This window comes from Onychomys torridus, chromosome 20, assembly GCF_903995425.1.
Source record: "Onychomys torridus chromosome 20, mOncTor1.1, whole genome shotgun sequence".
Taxonomy (NCBI): Eukaryota; Metazoa; Chordata; class Mammalia; order Rodentia; family Cricetidae; genus Onychomys; species Onychomys torridus.
In genome coordinates, this window is record NC_050462.1 from 13,259,070 (window position 1) to 13,284,156 (window position 25,087).

The 25,087-nt window shown below is 41.8% G+C and overlaps 1 protein-coding gene across 1 annotated transcript in view; it reads right to left on the bottom strand.

Moving 5' to 3' along the window:
• Positions 1-25,087, bottom strand: part of Cfap54 (cilia and flagella associated protein 54) — a 286,067-nt gene that overhangs the window by 153,657 nt on the left and 107,323 nt on the right. Inside the window, exons 32-39 of the mRNA XM_036170056.1 lie at positions 24,876-24,973; positions 20,284-20,514; positions 17,863-18,005; positions 15,913-16,100; positions 13,552-13,779; positions 4,287-4,510; positions 4,049-4,184; positions 1,070-1,181 (exon numbers count right to left, since the gene is read on the bottom strand). Of these exons, the coding sequence (XP_036025949.1) occupies positions 1,070-1,181; positions 4,049-4,184; positions 4,287-4,510; positions 13,552-13,779; positions 15,913-16,100; positions 17,863-18,005; positions 20,284-20,514; positions 24,876-24,973 (1,360 nt within the window). The remainder of the gene's footprint in view (positions 1-1,069; positions 1,182-4,048; positions 4,185-4,286; positions 4,511-13,551; positions 13,780-15,912; positions 16,101-17,862; positions 18,006-20,283; positions 20,515-24,875; positions 24,974-25,087) is intronic.

The window sequence follows — 25,087 nt, forward strand, 5'->3', positions numbered from 1 at the left end:
ATGACAGCATTTACAACTTAACAGACGTTCAGTAAGTGGTTGCTGAATGGCTGGATGGCTGAAGGACCAGCTTGACAAATGGCTGAATGACTAATGACATATCTATACATACTGGAAATCAGTAGGTGAATAATAAGTGAAAGAACTGTAACATTGCAAAGATTATGCTCTTTTCCTGTCCCAGAAACATGGACACATGAAAAGCACAATACAATGCAGTCTTTACTTACAGCCTCATCTTTATCTTTGAAGAACTATTGGCTTAATCATGATAATACAATTATATTTGTTTGGGTTTAGATTGATTTTATTTTATATGCATGCATGTGTATATGTCTATGTGAGTCTATGCCACATGTATACAGATACCCATAGAATATTGTGTTGGTGTTGGACTGCCTGGAGCTGGAGTCACGGGCAGTTCTGAGTGGCACAATGTGGGTGCTGGGAACCGATCACATGGCCTCTAGAACCACAGCAAGCTCTCTTAACTGATGAGGAGCCATCTCTTCAGACTCTGTTTTCATCTTATTCCGTTGCATCCTTGCAAAAAGCTTCACTGGCAGAAACGTTCTGGAAGCCTCTTCAGCTAAAGACAAGTAAGTCAAGGTATGCCAGAGCCCCCTCCGGCTCTCTGATGACAGCACCTACAACTTAACCATGGCACAGTTAGTGGGACCCTGCACACTGAAGAAGGAAATGGAAGTTACTGTCAGAACCAAATCAGTGAAACAGAAAAAAAGTTAAAAATTTAAAAAAAAAACAAAAAAAAAAAACAGGAGTTCGCAAGAGGGGAAAAACAGAAAAATGCACAGAGCAGACTTTCCTCATCAATTCTCCTTTTCCTCTCCTTTCATTTCCCTTCCACTTATAAATTTTTTTAACTTATAAAAGAGTTTAATCATCTTTGCGGGACATTTACAGCAATATAAAACGATGAGTATCAAATGATTTATTTTCAAGTAAATCTGAAAAATCGGTTTTGCTCACATTGTGGGATAGTTGGCATGCAGAACACGGTGATGAACCTTAAAAAAAACCTGAGGTTCATCTTGAAACTGGGTCTAACCTGAAAGGATAAGCGTCTTGAGCAGGTCAGGGCTGCCTTCTGCTTCTACCAGCGTCTTGGGTGAAGAAGGGTTGATCGTGAGTTGCTTCCCTATGAAGTTCCGGCAAGTTATCTTAAAAAGACGAGAACAGACGGCACTTAGGCATGTGTGTTTTTAAGTCTGGCTCACTTGAAGTGTTTGTCTCAGTCTCTGTCAAAATAAATGTGAAACGGTGCCATAAACAAAAGCTGGTGGGATGGCACTCGGTCATGAGGACTTTGGGGAAACACGGCTATATAATTTTTCCATATTTCTCTTGTACACAGCACAGCTGGGAGAACATTGGGGAAATTATGTGCAGCAATTAGAATATGATTTTCTGATATTTTATAAATTCGCTGATCTAAATATATATTCCATTATGTGAGTTGAAGCACATTTCAAATGCAGGCTTCCTTTCCAAAGGCAGATTTGGTTCCAGCCTACTTATAATTAATGCAATTTTAACTTCCCTGATGAAGTTTTTCCAAACTAATTGCTTCTATAATATTGTGACAATTTCTTGAACAGATGTTTGAGTCCTCAAATTGTAAAATATGTGAACACAGAAAAGTGTTTAGATGAAAGCAAATTCCTTTAAAGAGTCCAAGCCCCTGTTCCCTCCATGTTTCTACTCACATCCCTTGGTCTAACCCCAGCCAATCACTCAAGATACAGCTGCCTCTCAGTCCAGTCTGGTGAAAACGCTTCTTCATTGTCCCTTGAGGCCTTTCCATAATGAGATGGAAACGGAGTCTGGTAAGATGCAGACTTCTTCCAACAATTTACTAAAGCACACCAGCATGATCCATCCTTTCCCCAACCTCTTTAAACAAATCTTTATTGAATGCCAGTGTGTCCTGCACTGTGACATACTAAAAGGATGGTGCACAGCAGCAGAGAACCAAACAAAAGTTTCTGTTCCTAAAACAAATGTATTTTAGTGGGTTCCAAGAACAAACCCAATACTGAAATACATAGTGTAGCATATTAAAGAGTTGTAGCTGCCAAGGAAGAATGGTGTGAGTGGACACATAGTTATAAATACCAGAGAAAAGGAAAATTTCAGCCAGAGTACAAAAGATGAGGGAAATCAGTGTGAGCATGTGGAAGGAAGCATATGCCATGCAACAGTAATAAAGATACAATGTCCCTGAGGTGAGACGTCTTACGGATAATGTAGTTAAAACCTGCAGGTACAGATGGTATGGTCCAGGGCACCTGGAATCCCAACACTCAAGAGGCAGGCACAGAAGAACTGCTGCAAGTTTAGGGCCAACCTTGTGTGCACAGTGAGTTCCAGGCCAGCCACAGCTATACAGACCCTGTCTCAAGAATATCCAAATAAAAATAAATCTCAAAAATTTGCAGGAAAGCTGGGTGTGATGGCCCATGCCTACAACCCCAGGACTCAGGCGTCAGAAGCAAGAGGATCAGGAGTTCAAGGTCACCCTCTACTATGTGGCAAGTTATGGGTCATTCTTGAGCTATATGAGATCTTGTCCAAGATACACAACAAAACACCTATCCGGAATTTACCAAGCACTAGCCAATAACAAAGGCATAAGCTATACAGAAGAAGGCATAGTAAGCCTTGATGAAGAAGCTTACTTTACTCTAAATCCCTTGTACAATTGTAATCTGATTTGGGTTTTCAAAGGGCAGTTTTCATCCGCTGACTTGAGAAGAGACTGTGGACTGGAGGTAGGGCACAGCATAATTACAAAGTCACCAACTCAAGCAAATATACCGATACCTGGATCAGAGGATGGTCAGTGCTGAGAGCTAGTTAGATTCTGATTGCATTTTGAAGACAGGATTTGGAAATCCATGTAAGTGGGGTGTGAGAACAAGAGCCAGAAGCAGCATGAGGGTACTTGCTTGGCATGTGCAGTTAGGACAGGGCTGTCATCAGCTAACAAGGTCTTGGGAGAACAGGCTTGTTTGTGATCAGCTGATCCAGGTAGGGTGTGGATCGGCTACTTAGGGCTAACCTTGAAGGAGGAAGGGCAGGGAGGTGTCCATTTTGTAGCATACCCACACTTCATTCTGATTCTTCAATCAAGTGCTAATCTAGACAATGCTGTGCCAGGATTCTGTAGAAACTAAGGTACCTAATTAGCTAACTTTAAACTAGAGTGACCATCCTCGGTGGACATGGCCTAATCAGGAAAAGCCCTTAACAGGCATTGATCTCCAGGACTTCACATACCAAACAGCGGCTGAGCCCGCAATTGCTCTCTTCTCTACAAAACAGGACCATGGACTGATTCCTAACCTCTAAAAAGAATGTACAGGAGGTAAGGCACTCATCTGGCCAAGAGGAACTTCTGTGAGAAAAGGAGAAAATCGAGGGCTCACTGATGTAAGGGGAGGAACTGGATATGGGCCCACTGGCCAGGGCCTTTGGGAAGGTAAACTCAGAGGAGGCACAAATCCATATTTGTGCCATCAGTCAACTGGAAAACTGACACCTCTCTCTGCCTCCGTCTCTGTCAAGATTACCACAGCTTCCATGAGCCTTTTGTGGGCCTAGTACTACATTTAAAATACATATCAAAATTATATTTTATAACTGAGTTGGTGTAAGTACAAAAAACAAGCCACAGTAAAAATGAAGACATTTCTCTTTGTTCTAAAAGTTACTTTTTTTCTTATTTTAAAATGAATTCAAACGTTAAACAGGCCCCTGAAAACCACTGTGTGATCGAGGTACCACTCCCATTGCTTCTAAGGAGTGTGTCAGCGCTGACCTGGGCGTGTGTTTCTTGTGGAGAAGGCCTTAACATCTGGTTTGCTGTATCTGGAGAGAGCTGAGCAAGAGCAAGCTGTCAGGAAGGTTTGTGGATCTGGATGGAGAATACCCAAGTGAAAACACTGCTTAGTTGGCTCCTAAACCCTTCCCTTTTATAAGTATGGAAACAGGAAGCCGCGGATGCTCGATCAACAGCCCTGCTTACCTTCTCTCCGTTGTCAGCCTCGTATCTGGCACAAGCCTGTTGAGAGACATCAGGGCCACCGAACTTTTGTATCCTCACGAGCAGCTGGCGCTGTGCGTACACCAACAGCGGGGTCACTTGCTCTGTATACCTCTCACTGGGTCGTGGTAAAGAATTACATTGAAAAGTTAACTTGAGCTAAAGGACCACTCCCCAAAAAGAAGTCCGTTCCTTGGAGATGCTTTGGGGCCGGACGTACTGTGAAATGATGTTGAACTGGATGGCGAGGGACACCAGTGTCTCCCATTTCTCCACTTGGTACAGAAGCTCCAGAGACTTTAACGCAAAGTCACGGATCCATTTCAGATCAACCACATTGACGTCATCCAAAGGATGCTCGAAAGTCAGGCTGGAACCCCCGTTATCATATTTGATGTTCCCGAAACAGCTGGGGATGCTGAAATCGCCTTTCTCTTCGACTGGCTGCAGGAACCACATGGAGATAAGACACGCAGCTTAAGGTCTTACCACATATTCTTCCAGGAAACAAATGCGATAATGCAACGTGAAGAGGAACTGAACAAGAAGGTAAATTAATGCTATGTGAGTCACAGCTTTGTAATGGGAGATGGTGATGTACCCTAAAATCCTCAGTGATGATGAAAATGTGCTAGATTTGTATGCACTGTAATTTAATACAGGCACCAGACATGTGTGGCTCTGATTATTCAAAATGTGATGGTGCAACTGCGTTTTTAATTTTGCCTGGTTTTAACTATTTAATATCTTAATTTATTTAATGAAAGCTAATATTTATTAGACAGCAGAGGCAGAGGTTTGTTCTTCTTGGCATGTATTCATTATTGGTTTAAGTAAGGACATTAAACCACTATGATAAAGCTTTTAGGAAAAGCATTTAGTTTGTACAAATAATAATCTTCCCTGGTATGTTACACACATTAACTAGCATGTAAAATACTATCTCCAATTCCGTAATATAAAAATCAATTTTATGCCAGGCTGTGGTGGCGCATGCCTTTAATCCCAGCACTTGGGAGGCAGAGCCAGGCGGATCTTTGTGAGTTCAAGGCCAGCCTGGTCTATAGAGCGAGATCCAGGAAAGGTGCAAAGCTACACAGAGAAACCCTGTCTCAAAAAACCAAAAAAAAAAAAAAAAAAAAATTAATTTTACGGAGGTGTCTTAGTTGGGGTTATTATTGCTGTGATAAAACACCATAACCAAAACAACTTGAGGAGGAAAGGGTTTATTTGGCTTACACTTCCTGTTTGCTGTTCATCATTGAAGGAAGTCAGGACAGGAACTCAAACAGGGCAGGATCCTGGAGGCAGGAGCTGATGCAGAGTCCATGGAGGGATGCTGCTTACTGGCTTGCTCTCTGTGGCTTGCTCAACCTGATTTCTTATAGAACCCAGGACCATCAGCCAGGGATGACATCACCCACTATGTGCTGGGCCCTCCCCATTGGTCACTAATTGAGAAAATGCCCTACAGTCTAGCCTATAGCCTGATCTTATAAAGGCATTTTCTCAACTGAGGTTCCTTTTCTCAGATGATTATATCTTCTGTCAAGCTGACATAAAACCAGCCAGCACAACTTGACACATAAATAAATACATCACTATTAAGCCACAACCTTTCCTTTCTTATTCATCCCCAAATATCACACATTAATTTCAATTTTTTATTACAATGTTTATATTACAATATAACACACTTTCAAATTTTAAAAGCCCCACAAGTCTTACAAATATAAACATTTTAAAAATTCAGTCTATTTTAAAATCAAAAGTATTTTATAAAATACAAAGTTCCCAACTGTGCACGCCTATGAAATCAAAAATAGATTAAATAATTTACTTCAAGAGAGAACAGGGTACAGTTACAATCTGAACAAAGCAAAAACAAATTCCAACTATGTAAATAACTCAGTGTCCAATGTTTGGGATATACTCATGATAGTCTGGGCTCCTCCAAAGGGCTTGGACAGCCATGCCTAACACACAAAGCTTATCTTCTAGGCTCTGGCTGGCTCCACTCCACTGCTGCTGTCCCTGGTGCTCATTCTCTGGTCCTAGCATCTCCAAAATGCTGGGGTCTCTTGCTGCGACCACACTGCACTTGCACCAATAGACTCTCCTGGACTCTCTTCAAGGTGCCAAGCCTCAACTTCTCTGAATGACCCCTTTGATCCCGGGCCTTCAACTGCTAAGAAGCTGCATCTTCCCCAGTGGCCTCTCCTGGTCTCTCGGTTCCCCGTCTCAGCTGTTCCTCACGCCTTCAAACTTAGCACCACCCGGGAGACTCTCATCCATGCTGTGGGATGTTCTGTTTGTCAAATATGTTGCTCTGATTGGTTAAAATAAATAAATTTCTGATTGGCCAGTGGCCAGGCAGGAAGTATAGGTGGGACAAGAGAGAAGAGCATTCTGGGAAGCAGAAGGCTGGAGAGAGACACTGCCAGCCGCTGCCATAAAAAGCAACATGTAAAGACACTGGTAAGCCACAAGCCATGTGGCAAAGTATAGACTAACAGAAATGGGTTAATTTAAGATAGAAGAAGTAGATAACAAGAAGCCTGCCACAGCCATACTGTTTGTAAGCAATATAAGTTTCTGTGTGCTTTCTTGGTTGGGTCTGAGCGACTGTGGGACTGGCGGGTAAGAGAGATTTGTCCTGACTGGGCCAAGCAGGAAAACTCTAACTACACATCCATCACCAAGTTAGGCTTCCACCAGGAAGCACATCCTTGGCCTCTGGAACGCAGCTTCTGTGTGCTGGCTCTGAGGAAACACTTCTCAGAAGATTTCACCTCCAGGATGCTGGTCTCTTCTTAATCACTGCCAATTTCTCAGCTCCAGCTGACTAGCATAATTGTCCCAGTGAGCAAAGGTTTCACTTTAGTTGCCCTGGTATATTGGTAATCACAGCCAGTTCTTCAGCCCCAGCTAACCAGAACCACAGATTCTTAACTCAAAATATGTAATGGCCCATCAAAATCAAATGACTCAAACTTGCCTCTGGAACTTCACAAGTAGGCCTCCATTGTCTACTTTTCTCTCAGTGTTCTTGTCTTCCAAGCTTCCACACAAAACTCACCAAGCTTTGAACACTCAATGGCTTTTCTATACAAAAGTTCCAAAGTCTTTCCACAGTTTTTCCAAGAGCAATAAGTTCAGGTCTGTCACAGTAATGCCCACTATCCTGGTACAAATTTCTGTCTTAGCTGGGGTTACTGTTGCTATAATCAAGCATCCACATCACTGCTCATCACCAAAGGATGTGAGCACAGGAACTCAAGCAGGGCAGGAACCTGGAGGCTTGCTCAACTTGACTTGCTCAGCCTGCTTCTTATAGAACCCAGGACCACCAGCACAGAGATGGCACCGCCCACAGTGGACTTGGCCTTCCCACATCAATCACTAGTTAAGAAAAGACCCTGCCTGCTTACCTGCAACCTGGTCTTACGGAGGCATTTTCTCAATTGAGGGTCCCTCCTCTCAGATGATTCCAGCCTGTGTCAAGTTGACATAAAACCAGCCAGCATGGGAGATTTTCTCTAGAGGCCTGATATTCTTGTACAGAAAAGTTACTATTTTAACTACAATTGTGCTCATTTCCCACCCATGAGACCTGATGCATTTGTGTATGCTTATGAAAATTCCTGCAGCAAAGCAAAATGTATCAGGTCCACCTAAGGGCCAGGCTATAGCTCCAAACAGCCAAATGGGGTCAGTCCACTCTGTCCTGGTGACTCGTTAAGAGTAACCATGTGCCACAGAGGAAAGACATGAGCAAGATCCACTCCTTCAAGCTAGAAGACTATCTGGCTACAGAGGATCAGAGACTGAAAAGGGGCCATAGCATGTATTGGCCATGTGAGGTTTACACCTTACATAGTGCCAGTGCATGGGGCACACTCAAAGGAAACCGTGTTGTGAGTTATGAGCCCAGGTCCCAATCCTCTGAGTCTGCAGTGTCACATATGTGTGCAAGGAGCTCACTCCAGTTCCTTTCTCTCTGATCCCCAAGTGGAGGCCTCAGCACTCACCCTCCTCTTGTTGACCTGTCCCCCTTTCTGGCTTTCCATGCTTACATACTATATCAGGTACTGGGTTCATTTCTAGGATGAAGGATGAGGAAGTCCTCAGTAGTGACCACATGTCCCAATACAGAGTTTACTAACAACCAAGCTGGGATTCTATCTCAAAATATCTTGGTCAACATCCATCTCTCCATTGACTCCAACCTGATGGGCCAGGGCAGGGGGAGCATGGTGTGTTACCAGACAATACTAAGAAGCAAGCAGAGCTGACAGACACTTCAGAACTGACATAACATTTGGAGGGTAGGGGTTTGGGTGTGGTCATAGTCTAAGATTGTAAAGATTTAGTATGTGCCCTGTGCAATTCTTTAAGATGTTTTATTAAAGACAACTTACAGTGCCTAAAACAGTAGGGGAAGTAATAATAAGAGCCTGTATACCTTCTACAAGCTTCAATAGCTTTCAAGTTTTAGGGTGTACCCAGTTAGTTCATTATTTTTAATTATATCCCAGAAATGACGCTAATCAATCTACAAATATTTCAACATAATCTCTAAAGAGTGAAGACTTCATTTTACAAAAACATAACCATAATATCATAATCCTACTTTAAAAGTAGACAAAAATAAAGGCTGAGAGGATGATGCAGTGGACAAAAGTACATAGCACCCAAGAGTGAGGACGTGAGTCTGAATACCCAGAACCCATATAAACACCAGGAGCCATACATAGCATCCATGCTCCAGGGCAAGATGGGAGGTGGACATGGAAGCTTGTGGGCCAGCTAGCCTGGCGTCCACAGCCCTACAGCAAAACAACAAAGAAGCCAAGAACAAAGACCAGCATGCTGTGGCACTCACACACCTGCAAACACACAGACATGTATACGTATCACTCACAGAGACACAATCATACATCATACACACAAGCAAAAAAAAAAAAAGCAAAGCCCTTAAAATCATTCTTCAATAACCACACTGAATGAAAATGTTCCCATTTCCTGAAAGGAAATCTGCACAGGGCCCAAACACTGCAATTTGGGTACAGCTTTTTAATCCATGATTTTATCTCCCTTTTTAAAGTTTGATTTTGTCGTTGAAGAAACCACGTTGCTTCCTGGAGCACTCCTGAGGGCTTGATTCTGCTGACTCCATTCCTAAGGCATTCTTTGAAACGTTCCTCTCAACTACATGTATGTCAACTGTGCGGCCTGAATGCTCGATCTGATTAGTCTGGGGTTCTTTCTTTCTGACTGGTATACTCCAAGCCATTCTCCCTATACTTAATCCATCCACCGAGACCTGACAAGTCTTGATATTGTACGTCCAACAGCTTTCCTTCATTTACTTACTGAATACTTGCACTTCAAAGTTTCCCTCACAGCTATTAGAGGCAGGCAAACCCCACATGGCCCTGGCCCCTTCAGTGAAAAATAGAGTTTAAGACCGCATCCCAGGTGCTAGCCATGGCCACTTGCATTGGTGGCCTTTTAATTCTGCTACCTCCTTTGCTGTGTTTCAAGTTTGTATTGTAGTCTGCCTTTAGATTCTCCATATGTACCATTGCTGACACACTGCCTTCTTCACACCAGTGCCGTAGTCTCCCAGGGACTACAGCTTGAATAAGCTTCACTTGAGTGGTGAGTCCTGAAAGTCCCATTTGGTTTAAAGACTTACTGGAGGGGTGGAGGCTGGGGCCAAGAAGATTCACTTTCATTTGCATTTGTTTATAAATTTTAGAACGGTCAACATTTTTTTAAAATGCCTTTTAGATCTAATGGATCAGTGGATCACGTTGTGAGTGACTGATGGCCAGTCTTCCCGATCATAGTCAGGAGACATCTCTCTGGTTTTTTTGGGTCATCTGTAACTTCATCTCAATGTAGAGATTCTACTCTTGCTGACAGACAGCTGGTGGCTTCCATTTCCATCAATTCTGCCACTTTAGGCTTTGGCTTCTTGGCTCTTGTGACCAGCACAGTAATAAGCACGGGTGTGCAGGCGTCCCTTAGATATTTCCTTGGATATGCGCTCTCTGGCAGGACTTCAAGAGCATACCAGAGTTGATTGCTGAGGAACCTCTGCACTGTTTCCACATTGCCTTCACCAATTTCCAGCTGCATCAACAGTGAGTACCACCCCCCTTTCGCCGAGCCATCACCTCCACTTGTTATCTTTTGTCATTTTAAGTCACCATCACCCCAACTTAGAGAGGTGACAGCTTAGGGTAATTCTGCTGATTGATGACGCTGATCATTTTCAAGTTACCGCTGGAATATTTGTATGTCTTCCATATATGTGTGTGTGTGTGTGTGTGTGTGTGTGTGTGTGTGTGTGTGTCTTTATTACTGAATGTGCGAGTGTGTGCATGATGTGTGGAAAGTAGGCATGTGTGCCATGGCACACATGTGGGGGTCAGAGGACAGTCTCGTGGAGTCATTTCTTTCCTTCCACCTCTGCATGAGCTCTAGGGACTAAACTCAGGTCACCAGACTTACACACGGTACAATGTTTAAGCACTGAGGAGTCTCATTGTCTGTGAAGGTCTTATTTTGAAAAAGGTCTAATATACATGTAGTACTCATTTTCAATCAGCATATTGAGATTTCTTCTTTTGCTATTTAGCTGAGTACTAAGCACACTTTAATATTGATTTTTTGCTGGGTAGTTGTGGCGCACACCTTTAATCCCAGCACTCGGGAGACAGAGCCAGGTGGATCTCTCTGAGTTCGAGGCCAGCCTGGTCTATAAAGTGAGATCCAGGACAGGCACCAAAACTACAGAGAGAAACTCTGTCTTGAATATATATATATTGATTCCTTATCATGTATATAGTTTGCAAATATTTTCTCCAAACAGTTCCTTTAAAAAAAATGATATACTCATATGTGTGTATGTTCCCATGTATGAGGTGCCATGTGTGTGTGGTACACATGCATGTGTGTGCATGTATATGCAGAGGTTGAAACTGAATAGTCTCCTCAGTCTCTCTCTACCTTAGACATTGAGTCAGAGCCTGCCATTTCAGCTAGTGCAGCCATATGGCTTGCTCCAGGATTGCTCCATTTTCCACTTTTTATGGGATTACAAGAAGACCGCCATGCCTGCTTGGCTCTTCCATGGGCCCTGGGAATCCCAACTCCAGGCTTCACACGTTCAGGACAAGCTCTTAACCCGCTGAGCCATCTTTCTGGCCAGAGCCTGTCTCGTAATTCTGCTGATGGTTTCATTTGCTGCACCTGATGTGGTGTAATCCTATTGGCTGAAGCTTTACTGGGATGCACATTTTTACTCATTTCCCATTCCAATGCCATCATGTTTCCAACATGGTTCGTTCTGCCCTCTCATGTTTCAGTGATATCTCTCTTGCCATATTTCTACTTTCTTTATTTTTCAGTCATTGTTACTGTTATCATTTTCAGTGGATAATTTTTTCCTTTTATTAAAAATAATTTTTTTTCTCAAATAATATATCCTGATTATTGTTTCTCCTCCTTCAACTCCTCCCAGTTCCTCCCCACCTCCCCTCCCGTCCAGATCCACCCCTTTTCTGTCTCTCATTTTTAACAACAAAAAAAAAGTTTCTAAAGAATAATAATAAAATAAAATATAATGAGATAAAACAAAAACTAGCACAATGAAATTGGACAAAACAAACAAACAGAGAGGAAAAAGTCCAAGAGAAGGCACAAGAAATAGAGATCCACTGGTTCGCAGGGCACTCAGGAATCTCATAAAAACACTAAACTAAAAGCCATAATACATACTCAAAGGACCTGTGGTGGTTTAAAAAAAAAAAAGGAAAAAGAAAGAAAGAAAGGGAGGAAGGAAGAAAGAAAGAAAGAATAAATATGTATTATATTATCATTTATAATACATATAATATGTATGTATATACTAAAATTTAAAATAATAAAATAAAATGTGGGAAAAAAAGGAAAAGCCCTGACATGACATTGTGTGACAAGGAGCCCCCAAAGATGCCGCCAAGTTCATTTTCTGTCAGCAACTACTGCCGGGCATGCAGCCTACCCACCCTTAAGAGTAGTTTGGTTCCCATTGAGACTTCCTTGGAGGAAACTGAATTTTTATCTGCAAGTGGCTATCAATTGGAGATTGCTTCTGAGTTAGGAGGGGCATCCATCCCCTTCTCCTCTCAGCTCTAGGCCCCCACCTGGTGCAGACATGTGCAGGCCCTGTGTGTGCTGCCTCAGTCTCTGTGTATTATGTTGCTTGATGCTCAGAATGTTTCTCTTATGAGGAAGCAGATGTGTCTTTTTCTGCCCAAACAATCTGTGCCTTTTAATTATCCTGTTTAGCCAACTTATACTTAATATAGTTATGGATATGACTGAGTTAATTTTAATAGTTGTTTTAGTCAGTGTTCTATTGCTGTGAAGAAACACCATGGTCGTGGTGACTCTTATAAAAGAAAGCACTTAATTGGTGCTTGCATACAGTTTCAGAGGTTTAGTACTTTATCAGAATGACAGACACAGTGCTGGAGAAGGAGCTGAGAGCTCTAGATCCAGATTGGCAGGCAGCAGGCAGACAGCAAAAGTCTGGGTCTCGGGTGGGCCTTTTAAAACCTCAAAGCCCATTCCCAGTATCACTTTCCTTCCAACAAGGCCCACGCCTCCTAGTCCTTTCAAATAGTGCCACTACCTGTGAATCCATTGAAGCCATTTCATTCAAACCATCGCAATACTTGATATTTGGGTGTCAGTTTGTCCTTTGTATGTTTTGTCCCTCTACTCTTTCTCTCCTTTTAAGTTAATTATTACTTAGTCTTACTTTGCTAGCTTTTCAGTTATCTCTTTTTGCTGCTATCACCCATTCCATGGATGATGGCACACATCCTTAAATGACCATATCTCACTTAAAGTTAATGTTGTAACACTCAGTATAAATAGTTTAATCTTACATGATTTGTCTTTCATGGTATATAGTTATTAGATACTTTCCTTCAGAAATGTTATAATGTTATATCTCAATGTGTTTATGGGTTTGCTAATTTCAATATGTTTATGTTTTTGAATGTTGTATTGGTTCTATGTTATTTCCATAAGCTAAGCCATGGTGTGATAGATTTTCAACAGCTACACGTCTTAGTACCTGGAACAATAGAATAGGACTAGATAGACCCCTGGGATGGAGGCAACCTGAGCAGCATGGCTTCTGCAGGGATTAAAGGCACTAAGGTCAATCCATACAGGAGATGAAACTCAGTAAGGGTTTCTTATTTTCCTTCAAACAAACTGGATTTTCAGGCTAAGATATTTTTAATTAACATTAATGCAAGTTATGTGCTGTGAACAAAATTATAATGAGAAGCAAATGAAAACCAAACAAACCAAGTGGGAACACAAGAAAAATATCAATTTCTACTTATCCCAAGCTTCATGATAAAAAAAATATTTTTAATTGGATACAATAAAAATAATTACCCAAATGCCCTTACCTTGATAGAATTGGTGCTCTGCAGCTTAATTAACATGTCAATAAGTAATTCTGTACCCAGGTTGAATGGTAACACACAGGTACAGAGAAAGCCATCCTGGGTAATAGGGAAAGTTTTGTAAGTATCCATAATCTGCTTCAGTAGTATTTGGAGCTCCCGAGAAAAGTTCCAGAACACCCTGCAGCAATTTTGCAGTAAAGTCCAATAGCCACCACGGTGAGCGAGAACCTAAGACAAACATCACATTCAGTACCACAGAGTTCCAGAAGTTACAGATGTCTGGAAATGTTGACCTTTTTTTCTGCAAACATATATGTCAATGATTTTTAAAAAGTTACTAAAACCATTTGGTATGTGTGACTCCCGTTCTCAACACTGTGACATGATATTTATATGCATGAGCTGGTCTGAGTCCATCAATCCTGAGAAGCATGCATACTCTAGCACTCTAGCAATGAGGAAATGAAGCCTAGGCTAACGTGCCCATGGTCCTCAACTCACTAAGTGAAAAAGGAAGATTTGCATATTCATAGCCAGACCCAAATCCCATATTTATAGGTGTTGGGGATACAGCAGTGAGCAAGGGCAACTGGTTTGCCTTCCTGCTGCTTAAGTTTACAGGAGAAGACCAACAGTAGTAACGTACACAGCATGTGATTTCAGAAGGAAATACATTGCATTTTAAATAAAGCAGGAGCTGTCAAGATGACTCAGCAGTTAAGAGCACATAATGCTTTTCTAGGGGACCTGATGTGGGTTCCTAGCACCCAAATCAAGTGGCTCATGACCACCTGCAGCTGTAGGTGCAGGAAATCCTATGCCTCTGGCATTCTTGGGCACCTGCACTCATGTGCACATACACACACATACACACGCACACGCACACACACATGCACATCAACAATAAAAATAATAATTCAAAAAAATTAAACAGAAGTCAGAACTGGCAAGGAATGAGAGGCTATGTTAGCTTAGGGTCAGGAAAGAATCCTTTCTGAGGGGGGAAAGGGTATGCAGGGACCTGAAGGAAGCAGGTCATGTGACAGTGTGGAGGAGGAGAGGAACAGAAAGGATGAAGGGTGAGGCTGAGAGCTGGGGAAGAAGCAGATTTAGTGCCTGTGCAATGGGGGTGGGGGGAGCAATGGGAAGAAGGAGAGCTGAACTCTACACAGTGAAGAGGACTTGGCTCCTCCATCTCCCTGCAGCTAACAGAAAGGAGCATAACATTGAATGCTCATGATCAAGGGGATGACTGGGTTTTACTTGAGTTTTTGTGAATGGACAAGTGATTACTGACCATTTCACAGAAGGAACCCAAGTGGTTTTTGTCTTGAAAGTATAGTGGTCCTCTTGCCTTTTAAGATGTTTTAAGCATATGACTCTCCTACTATGACTAAAAAGAAACTAATGAGTTTAGCTGTCTATTACTTAATATTTTAAAGGCATAAAAGATGGCTGCAGAGATGGGTCAGTAGGTAAGAATGCTTTCTGTGTAAGCATGAGGACCTGTGTTTAAATCTCCAGCACCCACATAAAAAGCCAGGCATGGCCACAGTGACATGTACACTGTACCTGTAACTATATAGCACTGGGATAGAGTGCTATATGATTGTCTTGCTGGGGGCTTGATGGCTGCCAGCCTAGCTCAAGGTTAAGTGAAAGACTCTACGATAGAATAAAGCAATGGATGATAGGATAGCGCAGGACACCAAATGTCCTCACCTGGCCTCTGTATACACACACCTGCACCCACATGTGCACACATATCACACACACACACACACACACACACACACACGAGAGAGAGAGAGAGAGAGAGAGAGAGAGAGAGAGAGAGAGAGAGAGAGAGAGAGAGAGAGAGAGAGAGAGAGAGAGAGAGAGAAGCATTGGCATAAATGGACATAAGTAGCTGACAGAACCAGGAGGTTGAAACAAGGCGAAGTTTTCATAGCCTGCATCATAAATCTTCCCTTGGGCTACAGGAAAGAGAGAAGGTTATGGTACCCCGGTAGTCATAGCAACACTAGAGATACAGCCAATATCATCCCCAAAGAATCTCATCTCCCACTTGTTGCAGGAAGTCAAGGCACACACATCATCACAGAATCTTCATGGCAGCAAAGGTCACCCAAGAGGCTCTGGTATAAAGATGACAGATAAATGTGAATATGTCCTCTACCCACACGATCAGACAGCACATACATCTTTAGTATTGTAGCAGGAAAACCTCAAAGTTGGCTGAGGGAAGACCTAGCAAGTTGAAGTCTGGATGTAGTAAGTGAGTATATCTTACACACCCGAGTTCATGGGTGAGGCTCGTGTCTGGTTTGCTGCATAGGCAAAGGAAAAGGATTGTATTACCATTGCTCTCCTGCAACATGAGAAGATGTTCATAAAATGATCCAGTCCCCAGTTCAGTGCTCGATCCTTCTCTTTGGTATTAATACTAATGCCTGATTGAGATTCGGAATCATAAATTGTCTGTGTTTTTATCTTGGAAATATTATCTTCGCTTTTGGAATTCCAAAATGCAGAAAGATCATCAGTATCTGCATTCCAAAAATAAATCACAACACTATCAAAAACATCACTCAAAAATAAAAGGTATAAAGCATAAAACTACCAAAAACATTCACATTCCAGCAAAGATGGCATATGTTGTGTAATGGTAACACATGTCCATGTCGCATAAACTTGGAGAAGGAATGGGACAATCAGAGACAACCAACCAGGCGAGGTTTCCAGAGAAAAGGGCACTCATAAGCTAGAGGGCAGCGGGCATGGCCAACCCCATGGGGAAATAGAGAGAGCACTTCTGGGCTAAAGTGGGGGCGAAGGACCAATGCAATGGAAGGAATGAACAGGTGTCGGGGAAGCAGTGACAGAATCCAGTGTCCTTTTGTCTTCCCAAACAGTCATTCCGAGGACCTGTGCACTCTCGAGGGAGTAGCACCCTGGCCACTCATTCCTCTGTGAAGGTGGCACCCTGCCACATATCTCCTGTCCCATTGGTACACTAAGTAGTCTCAAGTCTAATGTTCTGTCTCCAATATCACAGTGACTTGGAGCTGAAGACAAGCTACATATGTCTATCAATTTACCAAATAAAAAAGAAAAATCAGATTTTATGTCTATGGAATTTCTCTTCAATGATGTGGATATGCATAATATGGTATATTAGAAGGATCAGAAGTATGTCAAATACCTCACTATGAGCCAATACTACCAAGGCAATTTAGCTACTGAGAACCCTGAGCAGCAAGAAGGTCCACAGTGCTTAAATGCCAGCATTAAAGAATTTGAAAGAGGGCCCAGAGGCCACGAGTACTAACTGCTCTTCCAGAGAACCTGGGCTCAATTCTCAATCCACATGGAGGTTTACAATCACCTGTCACTCCAGTCTCAGGGGATCCAAGCCCCTCTTTGGGCCTCCACTGGCATTAGACATACACATGATGCACATATATACATGCACTCAAAATACACATAAATATTTTGATGCCAGTATGAAAAGAAATACATACATGGATTTTTTTAAATAGCATAAAGATACTAGAAGCACATTTTTATTTGTCTGTGGTAGTCAAGATAGAAAAATGTCTTGGTTAAAAATAGTATTCCAAGCTCTATCATCTTTACAGGCAAGGGTTAAAAATCAACCAAATTTGACAGACAATAGTCAGTGCAGCATCCAGATAGGAAAGCCTCTATGCCTTTATGTCTCCACCACCCAGAGACTGTGGAAACAGATCATATAACAGGACTTCTTATCCTGCAAGCAGAATATTATTTCATTCACCTTGAAGTGGGCTTTCACAGAAGGCACAAATTTGAGACTGTAGGGCAATAGTGGACTGTTTCAAGTTCAAAATCAGCTATCATGACTGTATTTGTGCCTGTCAATATCAGTACATTGATGGAATCTATTTGAAAAGTAACTGCCACTAAGATATCACACCTGCCAGCAAGTCTTCCCCTACCTTGAACAGCCGGAGACTGCCAGTACTTGGCAAAAGAGAATTATATTTGCAGAGCACTCAAAATGATTTACAGTGGACCATTAATACTTAACTGTTAAAGCTGAGTAAAGTGATTATCAAGACTCACCAACACAACTGAATTTCTGGGCTTTTGAAAATGGCATGTATTTCTCTCTATCAACATGCACACACGCATGCACCTGAGTGAGTGTGTGTGTGTGTGTGTGTGTGTGTGTGTGTGTGTGCGTGTATGTGTGTGATTCCATGTTTGTATTAGTGAATAAAAATCCAGAGGCAATTGATACAGTTACCAATGAGCACATTCCTTTACCTGTGGCTAGGTTGGGCTTCTTTCTTTTAGAAGCAATGAGGATATCCAGCATTACTTTGTAGCTGTCTACAGTCAGCTTTGCTGTTGGTAACACAGTTCCAGAATGGAATAGCGAGAAGAGGTTAGGGTCACATAATCGGAAACTGAAAAGGGAGCCAAAAAATTAATAAATTATATATATACACATATATACATATATATGTAGTGTGTGTAAATAATATATAATACAATATATAAATAAATAACATCTATAACATAAATTTATATATATATATATATATATATATATATATATATCAGATGAAACAGCAAACACCTAAATAAAACTGAACTGTCTTAAGTACAGCCAATTTTTATTTTTAAAACATTTGTAGTTGTGATATTAGACCATAAAGTCTCTTGGCAGGTAATCAGCCCCCAGCACCTTACCACGGACTTTTGAGATTATACAATGTAATGCTACTGGTTAGGGGTTTACTGTATCCTTCCCTAAAAGGATCCTTGAAGATGGGAATGGAGCCTCTACTCACTCTGAGCTCCACAGCAATAATTTATGTTGCTCTGGAGATCATGCTCTGTGGTATACCAGTTGCCTAACAAGTGCAAGGTCCTGGTTTTAATCCTTACTAGTGCAATAAGTATATACTACTAGAATAATGAAATCACATGATTTCAGTATAATTCAGTGAAGATACCTCCTGTTTAGAATATGTCCATCACTATGTTTCTTTTTAAAAAAGAAAGTCTGAGCACTAAGCAATCTTACAACTATAAATGCCAAGCACCCACTAATAAGTGTAAGGAAATCAAAGTCAGCAGCAAATCACCCCTGACCTAACTTTGACCACTGGTTGCCTTATTGTGCTGTAATCAGGCATAGTTGGTGACACATGACAAGAAAACTTGAAGAAGACTTCTCAGTGCCCAGAGGACATCAAGGAAACCTATCTCTTCACTACCATGGGCCACACTACTAAGCTGCCTATTGCTTTTTTGGCCCTGGCTCACTCCATAACCTAGGCTATTGCCATTGTCCAATCCCAGCCTCAGTACTAGGAATGTAGCCATCGTGCCCAACTGGCTAGCCACTTGAATGCAGATCTGTGAGGAGTAGTTTTGCAAAGGTTGGTCTTCCAGGGGTTAAACTTCTGGAGAAATGGGAGAAGGGGCCAAATTCATTTTGGATCTTAACCTGAATTTCTCTGCCTCACTGGATTACTGAAATAAGCACCATCTTGTTTCACACCCCTTTCTCCAGTCTTTCCTCCAGCCAACCCATTTTGCGTGTTCCTGCCAAGGATGCTCTTCATCAAAAATCCTTAATAATCTCCTGCTATACAGAACAAAAAGTTCAGATTTAAGACAAACTGAAGAGCCCTCCTGGCTTGGTGCTCACTGAATTCCCTATTTCTCACCACCTCTCTGACATGCCATGGATTTTGGTCAGACTATTTGGGATTCTCATCCTGTCTTCTACCTGGACTCTTTCTTATGCTATTCCAATGACCAAGAATGCCTGCTTCTCTGGCTGTTCATTTCTAAACTTTGACATCCATCAACATCCAGAAGTCCTATCTCAATGGACCCCTTCCTATAAGGTCAAGCCAGAAGAAAGCCACCAAGTTGTAATAAAGAATTTAAATGTGCTTCACCATCTACCAACAAATAGAGTTATGCATGAGTGCTTATGGTATATTATCAGGCTCCAACATGTATATCTTGTCCATCTTTGTATACTCATGGCATCTAGCTCACTGCCCTATATGTAAGAGTTCTTTGGCAAGTATCTTTTTGGATGGAAGGCTTTATATCACTTTTGTATCAGATACCTAGCATTCCTTAGTATAGTCTTCTTCTTATCTACCAAAGCACCTAACCTAAGGTACAGAATAAAATCTCAAATTGCCTGTTGAATTCATGGCACAATATCATATTACAAAATCTGACTTCTGTCAGGTGGTGGTGGCACACGCCTTTAACCCCAGCACTCAGGAGGCAGAGCCAGGCGGATCTCTGTGAGTTTGAGGCCAGCCTGGTCTGCAGAGCGAGATCCAAGACAAGCACCAAAACTACACAGAGAAACCCTGCCTCAAAAAATCAAAAGGAAATCTGATTTCTGTTTTTAAAGTCTTCAACTATACCTCTGAATACAACTGATAGTGACGTGATGTCAGCTAATATCAAGTTATTACAGAGTTACCATAGCACTAGAAGCTATACTGATTAATTTATCCAAAAGGTTTGCAAATTAGCACCACACGAGACATTATCGAGCATTTATGTGGGAAAGAAACCGGTATAACAAAATGGAAAACACAGGGATGTCCAGTGTAAAGTAGTCATTCTGGAAACGCTGCTCAAGCATTCCAGTGTGCAGTCCATGTTCACGAGATGGATGGAGGATGGCTTATGGCTCCATACCTGACATTGGAACGCGAAGAGGTGATCCTCATCTTTGTGCGCTCAGCCAACTTTTGGAAAAACAGGTGGAAGTGTGCGCTCGCCAGATACAAGTTCATCTGAGCTCTCCAAGGGAGCTCCTCAAGAAGTATTTGATGAAACCTCTTTCTTTTAACATAATTTAATATTATGGGGTTCAAGTTATCTGTCAGGCTTCGGTATGCCATTTTTCTGACATCACTTCTCTTATTCCTGCCAAGGGAAAAGGTATTTTAAAGTGTATTAAATAAATAGATAGACAGATAGATAAATAAATAAATAAATAAATAAATAAATAAATAAATAAATAAATAAATTTTTTTAAATAGACATTAAATAAAGAAAAATGATTCCAGCTGGGCACACACCTTTAATCCCAGTACTTGAGCAGCAGAGGCAGGTGGATCTCTGAGTTCAAGGCCAGCCAGGTCTACAGAATGAGTTATAGGATAACCAGGGCTACATAGAAAAACCTGTCTCAAAAAACCAAAAAGAAGGCTAGGCGGTGATGGCGCACTCCTTTAATCCCAGCACTAGGGAGGCAGAGGCAGGCGGATCTCTGTGAGTTCGAGGCCAGCCTGGGCTACCAAGTGAGTTCTAGGAAAGGGGCAAAGCTACACAGAGAAACCCTGTCTCAAAAAACCTAAAAAAAAAAAAAAAGAAGAAGAAGACGAAGAAGAGGAGGAGGAGGAGGAAGAAGAAGGATTCCAATTTGTACAGAATATATCATGGAGTCATTTGATTATACTTATGCAGATTTTTGGCTCATTTATCATTGCCTCAGTTCTCCAAGTGTGAAACTGTGGAAGAGAGACTGCAAGGGGAAGCACAGGGACAGACAGAAAGAGACACTACTTTATTGTCTTCAAGAGTCTCCTATGTCTCAGCTCCAACAAGAGCTTTGCTTTTCTATAACCAAAGGGCCAATGGGATTACAGAAGCTATGCAATGTTCATATCGATCAGCTTTTTCAATATTAAACAACAACTTCATTTCTCTATATTGGTCCTTAAGGGAAAAAAACAATAAAGCAAAATTTCCCCTAACATTAGTTAGACTCTACAGGAAATAAAATTTCAATCAAATGTAGACAAAATAACTTCAAAAATTAACATATTCAATACACTATGAGGGGAAAATATTCACCTTTTATTTAATATAAATATAGTTCATATTTGAGTCTGATTGATTTTGCTTTCAGAGAGAGGATCTCATTATGTAGCCCAGGCTAGCTTTTACCTCCCCATCCTCTTGTCTCAGCCCCCAGTGCATTATGATAGTTCAACATTTTTTATTTATTTTTATTTTATGTGCATTGATGCTTTGCCATGGGCATCTGGTCCCTGGAACTAGAGTTACAGACAGCTGTGAGCTGCCATGTGGGTGCTGGGAATTGAACCTGGGTCCTCTGGAAGAGCAGTCAGTGCTCTTAACCGCTGAGCCATCTCTCCAGCCTGATAGTTCAAATTTTTAAAAGATAATGTACATTTAATCTTTTTAAAAGATCATTTCTATAGATCGCCTGGTGAAGTGTTTGCTTAGATAGATAGAGATAGGAAGGTAGGTAGGTAGGTAGATAGGTAGGTAGGTGGGTAGGTAGGTAGGTAGGTAAAGATACTCTGTTCATCAAGGCCTCCAGGCTATCCTGTGTTATGCTGCAGTACTGAGAATGGAGAACCTGTGTTCTCTAAGGTATGTTTTGAATCTGAATCAACACACACAAGTAATAGGGGGAGGGGAGCAGACAGAGGGGAGGAGACAGACATTAGAATTGGCAGACAGCTACAGAATAAAGGAAGAACAAGTGCATTTTTAAATTAAGATAATGGGTTTCCTTACTGTGTTTTTATACATACTTGGTGTTGGTTGTCATCTCCTGCCTGTTCCTCTCCCCACGCTCCCTGTCGTCCCCCTCCCCACGCTCCCCGTCCCCATCCCCACACTCCCCGTCACCATCCCACACTCCCCGTCCCCACATCTCCGTCCCCATCCCCACACTCCCTGCCCCCATCCCCACACTGCCCATCCCCATCCCCACACTCCCTGCCCCCATCCCCACACTCCCCATCCCCACACTCCCCATCCCCACGCTCCTGGTCCCCATCCCCACGCTCCCCATCCCCATCCTCACACTCCCCATCCCATCCCCTCCCCATACTCCCCATCCCCATCCCCACACTCCCCGTCCCCACACTCCCTGCCCCCATCCCCACACTCCCCATCCCCACACTCCCCATCCCATCCCCTCCCCATACTCCCCATCCCCATCCCCACACTCCCCATCCCCACACTCCCCGTCCCCATCCCACACTCCTGGTCCCCATCCCACTGTACCCTTCCCCCCAGTATTTCCCCTTTCTTCTTTATACAAGGTGACCCCAACTCCTCTCCCCACCCCTTCCCTTTAAGCCCTCCTTTCTCCTCCCTTGGACCCCTTTCTAGTCATGAACCCTACTACACTTCCCTAAGACACACACACTTTACATTATTGTTCAGTTCTGAATACATTTAGTTTGGTTAACAAAAATAGTTGAACTCAAGGCTTCTGGGCTTTTCATTGTTGTAATAGGTTAAATTTTCTGACAAAACTATGAACCTTTTAAATGATTAGATGAAATTAATGTTAACTTTTTACAATGAAAATTGAAAGTGTTGTTGCCAAAACCATCTTGCCCTTGTATAGGAAGGCTAGTTCTCCCCAAGAAGCTAAGAAGAGCCCACAGGAACCCCACTGGAAAATAGAAAAGAGTCCAGGAAGTGAGCAGGAGGACAGGCGTCATCCTGTAGTACAGACAGGTGTCTGTACTGTCTGTACACAGCTGCACAAAATAGAGAATGTTCCATCACCTGAGTGGATATTAATATTCAATTGTACCCTAACAACAAGACCTATCACCACGGTGGCAATGGCCACATATGTCCTATGGACTGCATAGAACTAAACATATATACCGAGAGACACACACATGAATTCACATAAAGGTGAATATACTCTGAATAAAGTAATCAGATTGCATTACTGCCAATGTCTTGGTTTGTGATATTGTAAAGAGTCACAGAGTCACTTGGAAACTAGGTAAAGGGTTTATGGGTCTATCTCTCATAAATGCATATAAATCTTCAATTATCTGAAATGAAAAATATTTTAAGATACATATTACAGCTCTGTCCATGTCACAGGACTTGGGGGATTACACTTAAGGTTTTAGCCTGTAAGCAATGAGAAAAAAATGAGAGGCTTGACCACTAGAAAAAACTAAGCCAGACCTTCATCCCCTGTACATGCTCTGACCATCCACACAGACACACTTGAGCCCAGGCATAAATTATCAAGTCATGTACACAATCTACATACCAGGATTCTAATATATCTCTGTTCAAAGAATAGAGAATTCAGAAATGTAATTTTAAGATCCATACAAAAATAGTGCTTTCTATAACTAACAAAAGGTGAGCAACACATCAAGGGAGAAACCACACCATGTGTTAAAAAAAAAAAAAAAAAAAAAAAAAAAAAAAAAAACTTTACAAGATCTTCAGGTGCAGTCTGTCCTCTCAAAGAAAGACACAGTGTTGCAAAGGAACAAAACAAAACTTGCCAAATTCTCTTTTCAAATTCACAATAGAATTCTTCCTGTTATTCAGCAAGCTAGTGTGAACTATTTCATAGAAGATTATTCAAGACCCGTGTGAAGGAAATTAACATGGCGCATTCTGTCAGACAGTAACATTTCCTTTAAAGCCAAAGTCATTGCAATGGGAGGTTATTGATTCAGAAAACAGATAAATAGACTCATGGGAATGAGAAGAGACCCCAGACTAAATCCATGAATTGTCATTAAATAACAAAGGTGGCAGTGACAGCAGGATCTACTGACCCAATCAATGGTACCATCTAAAATAGACTGTCATCTAAGGGGAGAGATGGCTCATCACTCGGGAGCACTGGCTGCTCTTCCGGAGGATTCAGTTCCCAGTACCTCCCCCATGGCACTCACAGCTGGCTGTAACTCCCAGGTTCGTTCGGTATACCCTCTTCCAACCTTCATGAGCACTGCACACACATGGTGCACATTCATATACGAGGGTAAAATACTCATACACATAAAATAAAAATAAATATTTTTTAAGTTCTGTCCTCTGAAAATAAAAAGCAGTTCATAACTTGGTCTCAACTATTGGCTGACACCACTGGCTGTAGGGCCAGCACTCTGCTGCACAGTCTACTCACAGCACCCTGTAATTTGTGTTGACTACTGCATTTCTATCATTAGTGTGTAAATCCTTGAAAACAGGGATGTTCTCGCACTTGAATTGTTTGACAGTCTCATAATTTACATAATGAAAATTGTCATTCTGCTCTCCATTTCCCTCTCTCATTTCCCTCTCTCTCCCACTGGAGTCTTTTTCTTTAACCGCACACACACACACACACACACTTTCATGTCTTCAGTATGACCCATTGGGTTTTATTATCTCATAGTATCAGGTTTTCCAGTATATCCCTAATACCCAAATGAGTGCCCAGCAGGGAGTAAACCTCAAGGAAGTCAGTGCTGACAATTCATTCATACCTATCCTGCTCCGACAGATCATGAATGGATGGATTCTTAGAAAAAAATTCTTTTAAAGTTTCCTTTTTCTTCTTTCTTCTTCTTGATACATCCCCACTCTTCAAGGGAGAGAGAATAAATATTACAAGTTCAAATTGGTACATAAAGCTATTACCTCCTCATAATGTAATGTTCACCTTCTAACCATGAAACACACTGGCTTTCCTACATTC